The sequence below is a fragment of the Aspergillus fischeri genome, genomic scaffold (assembly GCF_000149645.3).
Source record: "Aspergillus fischeri NRRL 181 1099437636262 genomic scaffold, whole genome shotgun sequence".
NCBI lineage: Eukaryota > Fungi > Ascomycota > Eurotiomycetes > Eurotiales > Aspergillaceae > Aspergillus > Aspergillus fischeri.
In genome coordinates this window covers 1,011,954-1,031,035 of record NW_001509764.1, presented here as the reverse complement: position 1 = coordinate 1,031,035, position 19,082 = coordinate 1,011,954, and the positions used below count along the sequence as shown (strand labels likewise).

The 19,082-nt window shown below is 49.7% G+C and overlaps 5 protein-coding genes and 1 non-coding gene across 6 annotated transcripts, besides 2 other annotated features; 5 read left to right on the top strand and 1 right to left on the bottom strand.

The window, feature by feature from the left end:
• Positions 1-89: 89 nt before the first annotated feature.
• Positions 90-1,517, top strand: NFIA_097070 (cystathionine gamma-lyase CYS3; the record flags this gene model as incomplete). Its single annotated transcript, XM_001261980.1, has 4 exons — positions 90-212; positions 284-369; positions 436-883; positions 936-1,517. 4 exons carry the CDS (start codon positions 90-92, stop codon positions 1,515-1,517), a joined length of 1,239 nt encoding a protein of 412 aa, XP_001261981.1.
• A 557-nt stretch (positions 1,518-2,074) lies between these two features.
• Positions 2,075-3,421, top strand: NFIA_097060 (protein-histidine N-methyltransferase; the record flags this gene model as incomplete). The annotated part of the gene is made up of 3 exons (XM_001261979.1): positions 2,075-2,236; positions 2,400-2,696; positions 2,771-3,421. 3 exons carry the CDS (start codon positions 2,075-2,077, stop codon positions 3,419-3,421), a joined length of 1,110 nt encoding a protein of 369 aa, XP_001261980.1.
• Positions 3,422-3,654: 233 nt separating this feature from the next.
• Positions 3,655-4,305, bottom strand: NFIA_097050 (putative NADH-ubiquinone oxidoreductase 178 kDa subunit; the record flags this gene model as incomplete). The annotated part of the gene is made up of 3 exons (XM_001261978.1): positions 3,655-3,811; positions 3,882-4,126; positions 4,192-4,305. The coding sequence occupies 3 exons, from the start codon at positions 4,303-4,305 to the stop codon at positions 3,655-3,657; spliced, it is 516 nt and encodes a 171-aa protein (XP_001261979.1).
• A 775-nt stretch (positions 4,306-5,080) lies between these two features.
• Positions 5,081-5,154, top strand: NFIA_097040. Its single transcript has one exon. It is a non-coding gene; the product is annotated as a tRNA-Ile (tRNA).
• A 1,910-nt stretch (positions 5,155-7,064) lies between these two features.
• On the top strand, positions 7,065-10,806 carry NFIA_097030 (uncharacterized protein; the record flags this gene model as incomplete). Its single annotated transcript, XM_001261977.1, has 2 exons — positions 7,065-9,613; positions 9,924-10,806. The coding sequence occupies 2 exons, from the start codon at positions 7,065-7,067 to the stop codon at positions 10,804-10,806; spliced, it is 3,432 nt and encodes a 1,143-aa protein (XP_001261978.1).
• A 2,841-nt stretch (positions 10,807-13,647) lies between these two features.
• NFIA_097020 (putative C2H2 finger domain protein) lies at positions 13,648-17,211 on the top strand (the record flags this gene model as incomplete). The annotated part of the gene is made up of 1 exon (XM_001261976.1): positions 13,648-17,211. The coding sequence occupies one exon, from the start codon at positions 13,648-13,650 to the stop codon at positions 17,209-17,211; it is 3,564 nt and encodes a 1,187-aa protein (XP_001261977.1).
• Positions 17,212-18,168: 957 nt separating this feature from the next.
• Positions 18,169-18,199: a microsatellite.
• Positions 18,200-18,752: 553 nt separating this feature from the next.
• Positions 18,753-18,784: a microsatellite.
• Between the last annotated feature and the right edge of the window lie 298 nt (positions 18,785-19,082).

The window sequence follows — 19,082 nt, the reverse complement described above, 5'->3', positions numbered from 1 at the left end:
TGTCTGATAACTAGATTTCATCCTTCTATATTTTTTCTCTCCCTGATTATACCAACCCTCAAATCGTCTTCAACATCGTCGACCTCACAATGACTGCATCTTCCAACGGCCACGCTCAGAATGGCGAAGGTGCACAGGACCGCCGCTTTGGCACCTTAGCTGTCCACGCTGGATCGCCTCATGATCCCACCACTGGCGCCGTCATTGCTCCTGTGAGTTCAAATGGATTGCGCTGCATCCTTTGATACTCAGGGAGGAGGATAAGAACTAACCATTAACGTAGATTTCGCTTTCCACAACGTTTGCGCAAACCAGCGTCGGTAACCCCGTCGGTCTCTATGAGTACACCAGAAGCTCAAACCCAAACCGGTAGGTGACTGCCCCGAGACACAATTGAGACGATCGTCCGAATGAATAGGTGCTAAATTTTCATAGTGATAACTTCGAGCAAGCTGTTGCGGCCCTCGAACACGCAAAATATGCACTGGCCTTCTCATCCGGTTCGGCAACTACAGCTACAATCCTCCAGTCCCTAGCTGCAGGCTCTCACGTCGTCTCGGTATCCGATGTGTATGGCGGAACCCACAGATACTTCACAAAGGTCGCCTCGGCCCACGGTGTTCATGTAACATTCTCGCCTTGCATTGAAGTTGATGTGGAGGCATTGATCCGCCCCGACGAGACCAAGCTGGTCTGGATTGAGACTCCATCCAACCCCACACTTGGCTTGGTCGACATTCGCAACGTAGCAGCTGTTGCGCACCGGCATGGCATCATCGTGGTGGTTGACAACACCTTCATGAGCCCCTATGTCCAGAATCCCTTAGATCACGGAGCCGATATCGTCGTGCACTCGGTCACTAAGTATATCAACGGTCATTCAGTAAGTTGTGACGCATCGTCTACGGGTAAGGCAGTTTACTAACCAGATATAGGATGTTCTCATGGGCGTCGCAGCCTTCAACTCTGACAGTCTGAAGGATCGTCTCACATTCCTGCAGAATGCCATTGGGGCCGTTCCATCTCCTTTCGATTGCTGGCTCGCTCACCGTGGCCTCAAGACCCTTCATCTGCGCGCCCGTGAGGCGACGACTAACGCTACAATCGTCGCCAAGGCTCTCGAGGCGTCGCCTCACGTTATCTCTGTCAACTACCCGGGGCTTGACTCACATCCCCATCGTGCAATTGCTATTAAGCAGCACCGCCAGGGAATGGGTGGTGGTATGCTGAGCTTCCGTATCAAGGGAGGCCAGAAGGCCGCTCACCTTTTCTGCCAATACACCAAGGTCTTTACTCTTGCTGAGAGTTTGGGCGGCGTGGAGAGTCTTTGCGAAGTCCCTTCAAGCATGACACACGCCGGCATTCCTAAGGATCAGCGCGAGGCTGCTGGTGTCTTTGATGACCTCGTCCGCATGAGTTGCGGTGTTGAGGATGCTGAGGATCTCAAGGCCGATACGCTCCAGGCTCTTGAGAAGGCTGTTCTCGCTAGCCAGCAGATGGAGAACGGATCTTCTTAATTTTTCTTTCTGTTATTGCGAGTGAAACAAGACATAGACGACATTATAACGCTGAAATGATAGATTTAGCCCAACATACGAAGACAACCGTCATGTTAATGGTAATGGGATTTCGATTTGGGAGCTGGCCCTAGACTTTCCAGCTTCCATGCGAGAATTTAGCACGATTATTGCATTTGAATAGAGAAGCTTAATAGACTACCTTACTACATGTTTACTTACGGGTTTAAGATTGTCATGAATTGTGATTGTATAGTTAGTAGTTAGTTAACTATGTTATGTTAGGTACGCTTAGTCATCAATATATTCCTCAGCAAATTTTTGGATCATGTCTTCAAGAACTAGATGCCGTAGCTGTCATCTCAATTTTTGCTAATCAAAGGCAATCATCAATATTTTCATGATTGTCTGCTGAATACAAGTACATCTGCTATATTCAGAATTCATAGAAGCGTTGTCATATTGTGATCAGCTTCTCCCAGACAAAAGTCGGATAAGTTGTTCAAGGTTAATCGAATCCTTGCTTAGAAGCAAAGAAATAAATCTATAAGCGCGCAATGACGTCGGCGTTCAGCTTTGGTTTCTCTGGGGATGACATTGACATTGACGAGAACGATCTCAATGGAGTTGATGAGAGAGATATGAATGCTGTGGAGCATGCCAGCAAGCAGCTCACTGGAAGATTAATGGAACCTCAGAGACATGATATGGGAGAATGGGTAAGTCATGTGTCACTCTGTTAGATTCCTTCCTAGGAAGTCGGGTAGCTACAGACGGGTCGCGCTCGAAGGCGACGGATGAGATGAACCGGGAGAGAGGAATAGAGGACGGCGAAGGATAATTCATGATCGACCATATATGCTCAATCTAACCATGTTCTAGATCTCCACATTGCCATCGCAAGTATCATACAACAAGCTCGTAATAAATGCATCTCATGGAGAAGAGAGGACTTTTACGCTTGCACGTCGAGAAGTCTTCGACATCCGGACTCAGCTTATGGCCGAAGACAGTGCAGACCATGAGAATGAGGAGCTTATCTCCGGGCTCGAGGAGGGGGATATCAAGCCCAATTTCTACGAAGGTGGCTTCAAGACATGGGAGTGTGCGGTGGATCTTGCCAAACTGGTTGCTAGTGAAGATTTGTCCCATCAGGATAAGGACCAGCACATTATTGAGGTCCGTAGTTCGTCCAATTAACCCTACTTCGGTATGCAATCATTGCTCGAATGGAAGCTGACGGGAAAAAGTAGCTCGGTGCTGGGACTGCGGTACCGTCACTGACTCTCTTCGCGCAAGCACTGCGTCGACCAGACTCAGCGACGAACAAGATCCATTTCACATTTGCAGATTACAATTCTGCCGTCCTCCGCCTAGTCACGCTTCCGAATCTGCTTTTGACTTGGAACTACATAGTCACGCATCGGGATCCGCCTTTGACGGAGGAAACTTCGTCCGGGGACCAGCCTGATGAAGAAGAACTAGACATCACGCCTGAGCTCCTGGAGAGCTTTCAGAAAGATCTCGCAAACAGGAAGATCACCTTCGAGTTCATCTCTGGTGCCTGGTCCCCCGCCTTTGTTGACCTGGTATTCTCCAGTTACGGACAGGGCAAAGGGAAAACATTGATTCTAGCGAGTGAGACGATATACTCTCCGGCATCTCTGGAGCCCTTCTCCGAGACGTTGATTGCCTTGCTTCGCCGGTCTGAAACCCAACGGGAGCGGAGCAAAGCCCTCATAGCGGCGAAGAAGGTCTATTTTGGCGTGGGAGGTGGAGTAGACGAGTTTCTGATGGTGTTGAAAATTGTCAATGGTAATGACCTGGATGTGGAGGAACAGGTGAATGTCAACTCGGAAGGTGTCGGTCGAGTGATATTGAAGATTGCGCTCAGGAGTACATAATCAATGCACTGGGATGAGGCATATATAACAACCTGAAAATAAGAACTACCAGGCAATATCGACCGGCTTCTTCATCGTAAACGGCGGTAAAACGAGACTGGTTAATAAAACGGCAAAATGAAACGTGGACGGGGCTACCATAAATGAATAAGTAATATGTACAACACGCCCCCTTGTTATGCCTGCCACCTGACATTGCTCTAAAAAGATCTTGAAGAGAGAGTCAATTCTGTCTAGTCATATAGAGACACAACCTTGCCGTCCTTCATCCGAGCGACGCGGGCCTCTTCCATCTGCTTGTTCTGCTGCTCGTAATGAGCAACAACAGCACTCAGGTCCACGGACGAACCAGCAGGGACATTGTAAGGAGGAGAGGTATTGAAGCTGACTCTAGAAAATGCAGAAATCCATGCGTTAGCTCGTACACTGGGCGGGGCATAGGGAGCTCATATGAACGTACTCGGGCTGCTTTAATTCGAAAGTGGCTCTAGGGCCCTGAGACTGAAGCAAATGGCGATCCTGAGCAGCCTTCTCCATAAGTGCCGTGTGAATGGCGTTCCTCTCCTCAAACAGCTTCTCCGAAGGAGTCCACTTTTGGATGAGGTTGGAAATCCACGATCTTGAGCCCGATTCCTCAGTGGACTTGCTCAGGCGGTAAAGAACGTAAGCGGAGGCAAATGCACCGATGGTAACATAGAAGCTGCGCTGTAGAGATAAAAGAGTTGCAGTCAGTGACGAGGACGATTTCTGTCGTGGGAGGTCGAACATACTCCGAAGCTCTCGTTCACAGGCTCGGCATGAGCGGCATGAGACGCAAAGCGACGGGGCTGCTGATTGCGCAGCAGCTGCCGCGCCGAAGCGACTGATTGTCTGGCGAAAGACATGTTGTGGAGAAAGACAATTGGCAATGCCGATTAGTGACGGTGATGCCGTCGCCGGATGATTTGAGGTTGAAAGCCGCACGGGGCGGTTCGCCGGACGTCACATGACTCTACCTTCTAAGCTTAGCGCAACCTACGAAGTCTCCTGTACCTATAGCTCGCTGATTCAAACTAGATGATCAATGTCTACTAGGCAAATACTGGAGAGAGAGGAGTATGCGAATAATACTCGTTCGCTGTGAGTTTTCAAGTGGACTAACTTAGCAATCTTTCACTCAATGGCTGGGGTTACCATGTTAATGCTGGATATCTTCTCTGTGCCAATGACGGTCCGAGGAGGGCCCTCCCTCTGAGCTGTTGGTCCTGAATTCCCTCGAAAGAATAATGGTAGGCAATCTGTTAGAGTGGAGTCGAAATAGCCTACAGTGTCGCTATCATTGAAGAAAATGGTCGCAAGGACGTCAGATACCCCCGGTCTTTCCATCTCCGTCGCTATCTGGATGGATGTACACTGGAAACTGTCAAGTTCAACCATCGCACGAATAGTAGGCATGCAGAAGTGATTGTGAGAAGGCCCATACCTCAGGACATATCCATCGACCTCCCGGTTGGTGCATTGGCCTCTATGACAGAATGTTTACAAATCCATGTCGCCTCAGACTCGCAGCAGCTCGGTCAGAATCGAGCGCTCTTCTGGCCAAGGCCATTCTGACATTCTCCTCTTCCTCCTCCTGGAAGGGATTACATAGTATACATGAGTACCCATGTACATCAACCTGGTCCTTTAGCTCAGTCGGTTAGAGCGTGGTGCTAATAACGCCAAGGTCGCGAGTTCGACCCTCGTAGGGACCATTTTTTCTGATTTTTTGCTGCATTTCTATGCAGTCATCTGCGATGCAAGCGGAATGCATTGGAATATCCTCAATCAAATCGCATAGCTAGTATTAACCAGGAAGTTTGGCCTCTTCACTTGGTACCGCTTATTGGTCTCCAGTCTCCTGCTGTTGGTCCTCTCATGACGCTGGAGTCTGATGCCCTAATCTCGGACCCTAGAACTAAACCTATCTGGCATGGAATGAATGTTATGAATGGCCTAGATAGTTGTCATCACCACTATCTCCAGAGTACTTGGGCATGAATAATCAGAGGACGCTACGGAGTAGTAAGAGATAACTCCTCATACCCAACTACTATGAACCAAGGCTCAAATCGTATTTTTGTCTTCGTCGTTCCAATCAACGGTCATATGAGCCCAGCCACCTCGACCGCCTGGATATGCTCACGGCCATCCAGAGAAAAAAACAGATTGCTATTTCACACGCACCAACACATGCTGAAGTGAACTAATTTATTCGGGCTATGCTTCGGATCGTTCTAGCTCCAAGGTTTCGAGCCTATCATCCTGGCTCCTGCAGTCCTGCTCCATACACACCAAAAGGCGGGTCTCTGCGTTGTCACATTCACAATGGCTGCTTCAATACACACCGCACTACAGGTGGTACTGCTAAACTACTAGACTGCTGGATTGTCACTGCTTTGCTTTGAAATGCTAACCGAGTAGCTAACTGCCTCACATTAAACTGGCGCTCCCCACTGCTCCCATTGGGCGCATTGTTATTGGGCTCTTCCCTGTTGCCAATAAGAAAGGCTTCAAAACGTGTGGATATCAAAGGGGACATGTCATCGAACTCCATCCTCCAGTTGTCTCTAGCGTGGAACCCCCACATCCTTTTCCCTGCCTCATGGTCTCTCGAGTACAGACAGCTACTTGCAGGGCACGCATGCCTGCAGATTCACCATGGGAACAATGAAGCACCCAAGGACAGAATCCAACTTTGATCGTGTGTCGCGTGTGAGCTTTGACAATTTTTTTTTTCCCCCCCTCAATCGGCTCGAGTTGTAGCCTTCCGAGTTGCCATTCTAGCTCATGATTGATCCTGCCACCCAGGAAGATGCAGTCTCATTTTGATGCCCAACCCACTTCACTTCACCAACGATCCGTTCAGCCATGCAGGTCGGGAACCGACGGCTTCGGACCCATTCTTTACAATTACCGCTTTAGCACCCAAGACCGGGGCGTTGAGATCGCCTAACTACCAGTACTATGGTGTGACTCGAACGACCCATGGATACTGATTGGTATTGGACTAAGGTTCGGTCCGCTTTCTGCCTCGTCCAGCCTCAGAGAGGCTGGTGGAGATCCTTCTGGTGTGTAACAGCGCCGTTTTGGGCTTGATTCAAGACAGGGTTATTAGCTGGCTTGTTCTGCTCTTTGGATTCTCCCTCATTAATATCTTGTCCCACACATCTCAGTTGCTCCCAACACAACGCAGTAGGCGTCAGGCTCGGTTTCCAAAATAGTCTGCTTGCGTGCAGAGCAGACTCCTGACACCGTGTGATACGGTCTTAGTGTGGCCCAACTATTTGTGCTCACAGCGCGCCTTTACTGCGCCTAGGAATTCATCACTCCTTTCCCCGAATGCATGCTTATTTTTACATCACTTCCATCATCGCTTGATATCTGATCACTCGCCTTCCTCCTTCTGATTGATCAACTCTGACCTATAGCTTTCTGTATCCATATCAAGTCAGTGTATATCTTAAGACCCCGCCGAGCGCGCTTGCAAATGTACAGTTCTGAAGCAGCAGCAAACCCAATCGAGTATCTGCTGACACAGTTATCGCTACTACATCAGAAATCGACCTACTGGGGACACGTTTTCTTCTACAGTTAGCGCTCGGCCACGCCTCACTCTACCACAATGGCAGGGTCGGGCAAGAAGAGCAAAGGCAAACCCGGGGGCAAGCAGAAGAATAAGAAGGGGAAGAACCAAGAAGCGTCTGAGAACCCATCTGAGACCCCTTCCGCCGAGAAGCAAGACCAACAGCCGCAGCCGGAGATCGACAGTGAACCTCCTTTTGACCAAGAAGATCAACAACTACAAGCAGAGGTTGAAGCCGAACCTCAACCTGTTGAAAGTCAAGGAGTTGAATCAAACGTTCCTCTACAGTCTCTCCCGGAACCTGCCCCCGAACACGGACAGGCCCCGGAACAAGTACCAGAACTGGAGCACCCTCAACCTGTTGCAGCGACAGCTTCGGCTGTGACTGAAAACTGGGAAGACCCTCATCCATCGACGAACCTGGACCATGAGGGTATCTCGAGTCAGCCGCAGACATTGAACGATGTGCAGAACATTTTTGAAGCGACTCACGAGTCCATTCTGGAGGAATTAGCGACACCGGACCCTCCGACAGAGACAGAGGCTGTTGAGACGAATCCTGAGCCTAACCATGGTCTGAGTGGCCAGAGTGACGCTGCCGAGCCCCCAGAGCCGACCCCAGTCACAGCACCTCAAACTCCCATGTTTCCAGAAGCAGCAGCAGCTTGTCCGTTACCATCGCCATCTCTGACAGAAACTGAATACGTAGCGGCGTCTCCTCGCTCGAATGCTGCTGCCCCAGCGCCCAATCCTTCCTCAGAAGCCGAAGCCCAAGCCGAAGCTGAAGTCGATCTCCCAAATCCTCAACAAGAGCTTACTCCACCTGCGGACCAAGCCATTTCGCCGGCACCGGACCCTGCTTCGTCCGCGCGGCCGCTATCTCCTGCACCTGTAGCAGCATCTTCCGAACTGCCGGCGTTTTCGTCTGTTTTCCAGACTGCCTCTCCTGCCTCAGAGGCGGCATCCGCTGCGTTACATAGTGCATCTCCTGTAAATCAACCTGCCTCTCCTGCGTTTCATACAGCATCGCCTGCATCAAAGCCATCCTCGCCCATTCCACAGTCTGCATCTTCTCACTATAGAGGTGCCTCGCCCGTCATGGCGAACCCGGCGTCTCCCGCGCAGAGATATGCCTCGAAGCCCGCCTCTCCCCTTGCAAAGGCCAGCAGTCCGCTTACTCGTCCCTACGTGTCTCCAGCGGTCTCGCCTCACGCTTCGCCGTTCGGACCTCCGCCGCCAGCTCCCAGCGTGCCTCCCTCAATCGCTCCTGGCTATGCCACTGCTTATCAATCACCTGCGATGAGTTCTGCTGGTTACATGCCTCATTATGCTCCTTACTATCACCACCCTTCTCCAAATATGCGTCCTACTCCTCGCGGCTCAATAGATCCTCATTATGTGTCGGCCTACCAAGCCATCCGGGATATGGGGTTGCCAAATGGGCACGGTGTGAATGACAGGGGAACCATTTCACCCCCTCAAGAGCAGCACGACGAACCTATTGAACTCCTGCAAAGAATTCAAGAGGCTATCCCGGACATCAACCGCTTGCTCGATGGGTACAAGAACACAAAAAGCAAGCTTGCAGCTCGGGAGGCTGAATTTAAGCAGATGGAAACTCAGCATGAACAGGCATTGATGCACAAGGATTTCTACATCGAAGCACTGCAGAATCAGATGAGAAAGGCAGCAAACGAGAGTGCGGAGGAGGCAACGAAATTGAAGAACACCATAAACGAACTCAGAATGGAACTAGGCAACCTCGAGGAGAAGAGAAAGGACATTGAAGAGAGCCTGGCGGAGGCGGAAAAGTCCAACCAGGAGCTCTTGCAAACGAAGTCTGAACTGGAAGGACAGATCGCTGCTCTGAAGACGAACATCGAAGAAGCGCGGGAGGCGCACGAGCAAGAATTGGAACGTCAGAAGGAGGAGAGGGCGGAAGCTCTTGCAAATCAGAAGCAAGAGTTGACTGAACTATTTGAGGAAATCAAGGCCGAAGACGAGAAAGCGGCAGCGGAAGCTTTGGCAGCTCGGGAGAAGGAATTACTCGACCAGCAAGCGACGATGAAGGCAGAATACGAGAAGGAGAAACAACAACTACAGGAAAAGCACGACACCCTGCAGTCTGAATTCGATTCTAAAGTGACCGAATTGGAATCGAAGGAAGCCGAACTGGCCTCCACGAAGGAGGAGCTTGACTCCAAAGTCACGGCATTGGAGTCGACCAAGACCGAGCTTGATGCCAAGGTTGCGGAGTTGGAGTCGACTCAGACCGAATTAATCTCCACAAAGGATGCACTCAATGGAAAGCAGAAGGAGCTGGATCAAAAGGAACAACAGTGGACTGAAGAACGCACTGAGTTGGAGGCTCGGATTTCCGCCAAGTGTGAAGAGCTGGCCAACTGCGAGCGCGAGAACAAGAAACTGGAGGAAGATAATTTGCTGAAGGAGCAACAGCTTGAACATGCAGTTGAGGGGATGCGCACCACAATCGACAATTTGGGCAAGGATTGTGACAGGCTGAGGAAGACACTCCACAGTCTTGGAGAAGCAACTGACCTCAAGAGCACCAAGGGAGACTCATTCTTGTAAGTGAACTAGTGCATTGAGACATCATCTCATCAGCGCCAGCCTGCCTTTTCGTCTATTGATTTTTCCTTTCTGTCTATATTCTCTCTTTTTCGTCTTCATTTCTACCACTCTTTCTTCGTTACTTTCGACCAGACTGAAAATCTACGCTCTTTTATGTCTCTTCTTTCCTTTGTCGATGTCTTTTCAGCGCATATACATGTCTCTTGGCACTTCCTTTGTCTCTTATTGTTTCGTCTATAGAATGATCACGATGAGATGTTGGTAACGCTATAAATGTACCTGTTCTGATAAGAATCTCAAATCTAGTTTGGACTGTTTCGACCAGCTCTCTCGTCTTATCGTTTCCTTGTCCAAGGAGCATTTCACGTACCTCCCGATTGATCCTCCCAAGGACATCCTGTCCAAGATTCCTCCGGAGCTACCGTCGTTCCTTGATAATACGCCAGCATCGCGGGATCTGCGTTCGGCATATGTACAGCATGTCATCTCGAAAACTTTGACCTACCGGATCTTCCAGCCGTTCTTGTTCACTCTGGGCAGGCGATACGACAAAGCGGACACTTTCTTCCAGATGCTTTCAATGGACATTCGCCGCAAGTCCGTCAGACGGGAAGCATTCTGGAGACAACAGACACTGAAGGCAGCGTATACCACGTCTGATGCGAAACAGTCGATCAACGTCGTGGCTGCGGTGATTGTCGATGAAATCATCGATCTTATCAAACACTTCGCCGACCCACGACATCTCGATTCCCTGCTCATCGGCGTGCGCAAGATCGTCAAACTCGCGGCGGAGACCTGGAGACTCGCTCGTGTCGAACGAGAACTGATAATAGCTAGCCTTCCGGCTCCAGATGCCGAAGCTGTGTCTAATGACAGCTGGGATGAATACGGGGCCCCGAAAGAGGGCAGCGTCAGTTTCGGGAATGACCCCAGCCGACATGTCATCTTGCGGACCTTCCCCCAGATTGCCCGGGAGGCTGCACACGAGGATTTCGCCGAGGATGAGGAAAAGGCTAGTCCTTGCACGTACTCAAGGGGAACTGTCTTGTACTCTGACTCCCCTGTTGTGATGGCTCGTCTTCAGGAGCTTGCTAAGAAGTCGACTGAAACACTGGCCAGCGGAGAGGATTCGCCGCGTCGTGGCTCAAGAGGATCACTCCGCTCGGTGGAAGTCACTGCTCACTGATAATTGCTCATCTCAAGATATTTGATCCGATGCTACGGATAGAGAAATTTGTTTATGTGTCTGATGATCTTTTCTTGGAGCGATTCTACTTCCTTTTCTTCTATTTCTGTCTTTATTCTTCGCTTGACCAGTATTTCTGTGGTTCTCTGGAGCTTAATTCTCCTCGACCTTCCTTCGTTTTAATTCCCTTTGTTCTGACTATCATTCTGATTCAATTTCTTCTGACTTTCCTTGTCTCTTGGTTTATGGAGAGACTTGTGCATTTCTATCTCCTCTTTATTTCTGTATTTTGTTTGTTCTCCTTCACTTTTTGACCTATTTCGGGTATATCCACCCTCATGTCTTAACTCAACTTTGTAACTACGCTGTTTCCGTGGGTTCAGATATGACCTGACAGCCTGTGGAGCAGCATTGCCCTTTTTTTTATGATGATATCTATGAGCTTGGTTGTTCTTTGTTCTGGGAGATGTACACATGGCTTTTAGCGGGGAATGTTTATTTATGGCTATTGTCAGAAAAGCTGCCTTGTCTATCACGCTGTATAGGGTTTCAGAATGCATCCAAATTTGTAAATACATATCACTGCCTTTTCCTTCTGGTCGAGTTCTAGGGCTACTCTAAGCGTCTCAGTCGAGAGAATCATACTATTGCCCGGTATACAGTAGGAAGTGGTCGTCGTTTCAGAGCTCAGCACCGCCACCCCTCGTGATGTCAGAGGCTCGGAGCCGATTAATGGTGGGACATCTAGACAAGAAGGGTCTGACTACTTGTCTCAGAGCATGAAAAGCTTGTTTTGACTTCATTGCTTGTTTGCGGCTTCAGTTGTCTATGCGTAGGTTGATCAAGGGTCTGACAATGGGAGCATTGGCTCGATCGACTGGAAAGGTTCCTGGATGACCATTGATATCATAGAATGTGAAATTGGGGGCTTGGTCAATGTCTACTGCATGATGAGGAACATTCTTCTTCTTTGAGGGTGGTGAAACGAGGCTTAGAGGAGAGGAAGTGATGGCGATGGAGAAATATGGAGGCACATTATTGCACAGCCTCAGGCAGGGCTGACTGGCGACATTGATACCTTAGGCCTGTCTAAGTAACGGCTGTCTTGTCAACGATTGTGTATCTAATTGGTGGGTAGACAACTGTGGCTGAGAAAGCTGACCGACTAGCTCTTCCTTAGTACTAGTACCTACCTTGAGGTTATAAATAGGTAGGACGGTAGATACTCCGTACTGTTAGGTAGAGTATCGAATCATGAGAAGTACTCCGTAGCTCATGCAGTAGCACTAGTAGTTTCGGGGAGCGGCAATATGCAGCAGTTATCCTTGTTGGGCTGTTTTACCGTCTCGGTAGAGCAGCAGCGGTGGAGGAAATAAGGATGTTGCTGACCCATGGGTAGTACGATAGACCCAGGAGTTTTCCCGCTTGAGCCTTGATCGCAACAGAGAATTGTTCCATGGGTTTAGTCTTGTCTATATACTAGATACACTGAATGAAATATCGATCAGCAAGATGCAGTTCAAGCGATCGAACCGGTTATACTAGTTAGAGCCTAAGATCACCGGCCACCTTCCTGTTCGTATCTTCGGGACTGCGCACATTGTTTGGAGAGAAAATAGTCGTGTGGAGTAGATAGCCCTCCACCGTATATATACTCTTGCAAGTACCTGCAATTCTGCATATTATGGCCGTACTGCAAATGATACAACGCAGGACAATGAATAATTCAATCCTTCCATGATACTCAAAATTGCGCCCGATATAAATATTCCTTCTCTTCTCTTACCCCGACACAGTATCAGAGGACCTAACCCAAGATATCCACTTATTTCATAGCTGATAATCTAACCCCGCTTTGCTCTTACTGGCTGACGATGCGCCGAACGTCTGACGCCGGCGCCATCTGTCTTCTCGCAATGGAGTAAACAGGTACAAAGACCGGCAGGATTAATATGGTTTTGGCTCCTTGGTCGTATTATCGAGTCGCTATCCACATGATGCGATAAAAGTGCTAATTATAAATCTCTTGAGAGGTTATGCACTTCTCTACTCCCTACTTCAGCCCAGCTGTGGCTCAGTTGTCGAGCAATTCCCCCTTCTCAGCCGCAACCTGCAAGGCTTTCTTCCTCACCAGGGAAGTGTGGCTACAACAGTGAGTAATAATACAATGAACCAGGGTAGTGACCAAGGTAGTTAGTTAGTTATAATTATTATTATGTCAGTCATCTAGCCTCTGTGTCGCTCTCTTCTTTCTTTCTTTCTTGCCTTATTATTCCCTTGTTTTACTTGTAATCCTCTATCTACTCACCTTCCGACTGCCCCCTCCACCCCTCTGTTTCCCCCCCCACCCCGGCTGTGGCAGCTGAGCTGAGCAGAGCCTCTTTCAGGCACAGAGTGTGACTTGACTCTCTGCCCCCTCTAGCTTCATTTTTCTTCCCTCTCATGACTCCACTCACATCTTCTTCTTTGCTCGACTTTTATCCATCCTTCGCTTTCCCTCATTGTCGTCTTTACTGATAGTCCGGTCCTGCTTTGGTTGACCTGAGCACGCTCGCAACTTATCTGACCTACAGCACTACAATTTTATATATTGAAGTGGCTGTTTTTGTAATACTCTTGCTACTAAATAGAAAGAGCAACTCCTGATTCTGCTCATTTCTTGTTGTATAAGGTACTCTTGACTCTATTACTTCCAGCGTCGCCTTGGAATAACCATTGAAGCTGACTTTCAATAAACGCAGAGATATGCTTTCCGGAGAGCGTCGTCTTTGATCTTGTTGGCTTTATGATCAGCCTGGAAGCGAGCAAGGTCTCTGCAAAGCACATTTTGGCACTGCAATCATGTCGACGCTATCTCCCCAGCTGGTCCGCAGCGAATCCCCGACCGACATGGGGTTTCCAAACGCAAACTTCTCAGATCCCTATCTCTCCGCTCCGCTGGACCCCGAGCAAGATGTTTTCAAATCCTCAGGTATCAGATGGACCCCAGAGCCTGGTCGGCACGACCTGCATGAGGTCTCCACCTCTCCTTACAATCACAATGTGAACAGCGATTCTGCGCAAGGTGCTGAAACAGCTGGTTACCCGACCTCTTATTCTGATTTTTTGAGTCCCGTCGACGACTTTTCGAGTGATCTGAGTGCCCATGCTTCCCCAAACGGCGATCAGCCGCCGGGAAGCATAAATATGGAATTGCACTCATATCTCGATGCATGGCCACATGATGCGAGTTCATCCAACATGGCTGTGCCTGATGAGTCACGATCCGTGGACTCAGGATCGGCAGCCCTCTCTCAGCCGACCCTGGTCACCTCACAGCTCCTAACCCCGGACCGGACTAACCACCCGAGTCCTGCGCCCGACTTGATCAATCGACGAAACAATGAATCCCAATCGTATTCGGGGCAGATGCTCACCATAGTCACGGCTCCCTTGGGCAACAACCTCAATGTCCATGCCTCGTCAGATGCTGCCAGAGCAAGAAGCCCAATTGTTACGGTCGAAAGCTACTCGCGCGGAGATTCTCCAGTCAGGAACAAAGTTTCCGTCCGACGGCAGCCGAGCCAGTCTACCACACACCTTTCGCCTGGCGGAGAATCAGAGGATGGGGTTCACAATCCCTCATGGCAGACATCTGAACAAGCGATCGCACGTGCGCACGATGGTTCCTGGCTTCCCGATGGCGCCACTGGCCAGGCCGGTGTCGCCCCTACATCACGTGATGACACGTATATCCTCAGTCCCAGTGAAGTAGAGTCACGGCGACGGCTTGAAGAGAAGAACGCGGATATTCGGTCATGGTCCGCCACAGTAAGCGTCGCCGGTAGTGAAGATGGAGACGACAGCCCTCATACCCGCGGCCGCAAACTACCAGCGGGCACACGACGCAGGGCGAGGAGCGCCGGAGACCCTGCGCTACAGCAGGACTACTTCAACCTGCAATTTGGAACCTACGGGCCGGCCATCCCTGGACCCGGTGCGTTAATCCATGAGAGCAGTGACGAGGAGCTCAGTGTCAATGACTCCGAGGTCAAAGCAAGCGATTCGGGATCGCCCGCAGCCAGCGTCAATGAAGCGAGGTGGGCTCAAGAAGATCTTGCAGATTCGCCCGTGCAGGATCAGCCCAACTCCGCGGATGGAGAGCCGGCACCACATCAATTTCTGGCAACTCACCCATGGAAGGACCCAGATCACGACTCTACTCCCAGATCAGTTCGGATGCAGCCATCAACCGCCAGCGCCGCTATGATGGAATACCAACGACGCGCTCGAGAAATAGATGCCATGTCCCGTTATGCAACTTGGGGTACGCGACCCATGAGTGAAATGGAAGTGAATAGTATTATCGGTGCGGGAGGTTCATTTGCCAATCTGTCTATCAGCCAGGACTCGAGCAAGAAACACGCAAGGCGGAGTAGCCTGATGAAGTTCTTCCCACGGAAACCATCGATCAGTGTATTAAAGAGGCCGCTGTCAGACCTGTCCCTCGTTGAAAACCAAACCACGAACAATGAGATCAAAAGTCCGCCTCCGAGAAAGGAAAGTTTCCCTCACCGGAAACTCAGCCTTGCGCGAAGTCCAAAGTCTCCCAGCCTTAGTACAGGTGGCGCAGTCATTGCAATTGCCGGCCAAATGGCGGCTATTGGAGGCAGAGACTCTCTGAGTACCATCTCACCACACTCAACGTCTAATCCATGGAACAAGTTTGGGCGGACGCGCAGTCGGAGTGAGATACCGCGGTCTTCTGCACCGGGTTTATTCGACTTGATGACCAGTCATGGAGGCCCGCCTGTTCCCACCATTGGCCACTCACAAACTTTGACGACTGACGATCATGGTCTCCAGCAGGTGGCGTCAAGTCGGCCTGTTGACACTGGAGATGATGAAGAGGAGGACGATGATACGGCCGAAAAAGGGCAGGTGATGGATTTTCCGGTTCTCGCCCGTCTGCCTGTGCCTACAACGGAAGGGTTCAAGGCTCAGATCACACAGCTGAATCCTCGTCTGGAGCCTGCACTGATCGACCGTCTCGCAAACGAGCAGGTTCGCAGATACAAGAAGTTGGTTGAGCAGAAAATGAACCATACTCATGCCGTCAGTAAGAAATCCTGCTCGGCGGGTAAATTCTGCTTCGCACAGGGTGGTGAAGCCGTGATTCTGGCCGCGCGCGCTGGACTTCACGACTCCGAAGCTACACATACCCAGTTTCAGATCACCGGGCACAGCGGACTGGATGATGAACCTCCCGCACTTGGAGAGAATGCTGTAACAGCGGCGCAGTTTCCCCCGGGCGTCCCATTACCGCCTGTGAAGCGTCTTCCGGCCGAATTCGAGTGTCCCATATGTTTCAAGGTGAAAAGGTTCCAGAAGCCATCCGATTGGACGAAGCATGTCCACGAAGACGTGCAGCCGTTTACTTGCACATTTCCGCACTGCAACGAGCCCAAGTCGTTCAAGCGAAAGGCGGACTGGGTTAGGCATGAGAGTGAACGTCACAGGAAACTTGAATGGTGGACTTGCACCGTTCATGATTGCCATCACACATGTTACCGCAAGGACAATTTCGTACAACATCTCGTCCGAGAGCATAAGATGCCCGAGCCCAAGATCAAGAAGACGAAGACGAAAGGAGTGGGCGCCGCATCTGAAACACAGGAAGAAAGCAGTCGTGAGCGAGAAGCTGAGCAGCTGTGGGAGTTCGTGGACCAGTGTCATCATGATACCTCCAAGGGCCCGCGGGAGGAACCCTGCCGCTTCTGCGGTAACGTCTGCAACAGCTGGAAGAAACTTACCGTTCATCTGGCCAAGCACATGGAGCAGATTGCCATGCCTGTTCTGGCACTAGTGCAAGAGCGACATCTGTTTTCCAACTTAGATGCTGGCGTTGCCCCGAAAGCAGTCAGTTACCCTGGCTCGATCGTACAGGAAGCCACCAGCTTTTCACCTGAACTGAATAGCATTAAAGTCGAGCCGGAGGCGCCAATGAATTTCAAAGCCGGACAATCCGAGCCCCCTGCTGGATTTTTGAATCCGACCTACCCACCGACCTCCACAACCCTGCATCAAGGGTTTCTATCCGCTGGACCAGAGGCGTACACTGCATACGGATCGCAGGCGGGCCTTGCGGGGCAGCATTTCGTGCCTCTTCATCAGAACTCTGTCACCTACCCGCCACTGCTGAACGCTGGGCCACGACCCAGAATAACGACTCAAGAGCTGAGCGTGTTGCAGAATCCGTACCAGCTTTGCACCTCACCTACAGATATGCGCGCGACGTATGATCCTCAGGGCACACTGCATATGTCACCCCCTCCGGTAGAGAACGGCCAGGCCTATCATGACCAGATCACGCAAGCCACATCGTATTCATACGACGGCTCCGTGGGTTATTCTCGCCAATTTTAAGCCAACATCCGCTGTGCTGGATTTGACATTTCGCACCGGAATCCTTGACTTTCAGCCTGTTGTTCCTTTCTTCTTGTCTTTTCTTTTCTCCCTCTTCTTTTCTTTTCTTTTCTCCCTCTTCTCCCTCTTCTTTTCCTTTTTTTGGCGCCTGATACCCCGACCGTACCATTGTTAGTATTCGACCATACTTAGGAAAGTGGTCTCATTTATGTTAGTGGGACTGCGTTCTCTATCGGCTTTCGGTTGTTGATGAGATCCATGAGAATTGATAGAAACGGTCCCCGGAACTGTACGGTCATTGTCTTCTCTTGAATGATCTGAACGGAATTTGTATTGATGAGGTTTTGGCGTTTGAAATGAGCCTGAGCCATATTCACGTGATCGATGTATATATACCGCCAGCTTCTCTCCTTAATATCTTTCTAGTATCTCTTATTTTTTTTTTTGTGGGATGCAGTGGAGAGGATCGGGAAGTTCCTACACCTCTTTGCTACATCAGATTGTGGGCCAGTTGAAAGCCTGTTACTGTTAGGGATGAATGCAAGTCGAGAATCGAGATATGACGAGTCAAAAGAGTGCCCGGGAAATCTGAGGCTGCATTTGAGATACACTAGACAACCCACGCCCCTATCGGTGAGTATCTACGGAGTATATAGTCTACCATCTGCGAGGGATGTTGCGAAATGTGCGCAGAATTATTGCAAGCGAAAAGGATGAAACAGATAGATAGTATTCAAATTTTCCCACATAAGTATGGATCAATCAGAAGCATATCGTTATTATTATTATTACTACTTGTTTCTTTTATCTAGGTCTATCTACTGGACAACCTCTATTTGCCCTCTGCATAAATAATGACGATGATCATGCCAACAGTAGAAAGTGTGTGCAAGCCCTTACAGGCACTGCCACTATTAGGCCAACTGGTGTGGTCGACATCTCAACTCATTTGTAGCCTTTCTTTTCCTCTCTTTTCTTTTTGTTTCTTGGCATTTGTATTAGATGCTCTTCAATTTCTGTTGTAGGGAGCACTGGCCATTGACATGTTAATATTCTTCAGCCTCTGAACATATTGGGAATAGGCGTTGTTGATCTCTCGTTCCAACTTTGAGCCTTACATAGCTAGGGCGCGCGCGTTCTCTCTCAGCTGTAAGCTGCAGTCGATAACAATGTACTCGGAGGAGTCTTGAACTGCGAGGAAAGGAATGCAGATCACGAAGTTTACGTGGTAGTTCTGATCCCGGAATGTCTTTTATTCGAAGTGAATTGAATCTCAGTGGGATTATTGTTTCTGCGAGAAAGGGCGCAAACATTCCATCATTCCTGGCACAACGTCGTGCCTCTGTTGTAGCTCAATAATATCTCGACCATGTGGGAAATGACAGGGAGGAGGTTGATCATCTCAATTCATCATTCTTGAATCCCGGCTGATCTTCTCTTTGTTCTGCAGATCGAAACTTGCTGTAGCCCAATTTTTCGTGGAGTCTCTGGCCTATACAGCAATAGCATCGCTGCAGGGTTACAGCATTATTTGGTGCGCTTGCTGCTGCTGCTGCTGCTGCTGTTGTTGTTGTTCTCTAACTTTTCAGACACATCTTGAACACTGAACCTTGACAGCCTTTTTTAGAGCATTAATGGTCTTCCATCTGGTTTTCTTCTGATCCTTTCTCGCCATCACTCACAATCTCCTCTCTTGATAATCTAATCGCGTGGGGTCCTCTTTCACCCTCTCCTTGCCTCCCAATCCGTGTTGCTCAGTGACATTCGCCTGCATCAACTACGTATCACGTTTCTTTTTCCTGGGCCGCATCAGTCAATGCAGCCCAAGACTGATTCACCTATCCTCATCTTCCTCTTGGTTTCTGACTTAC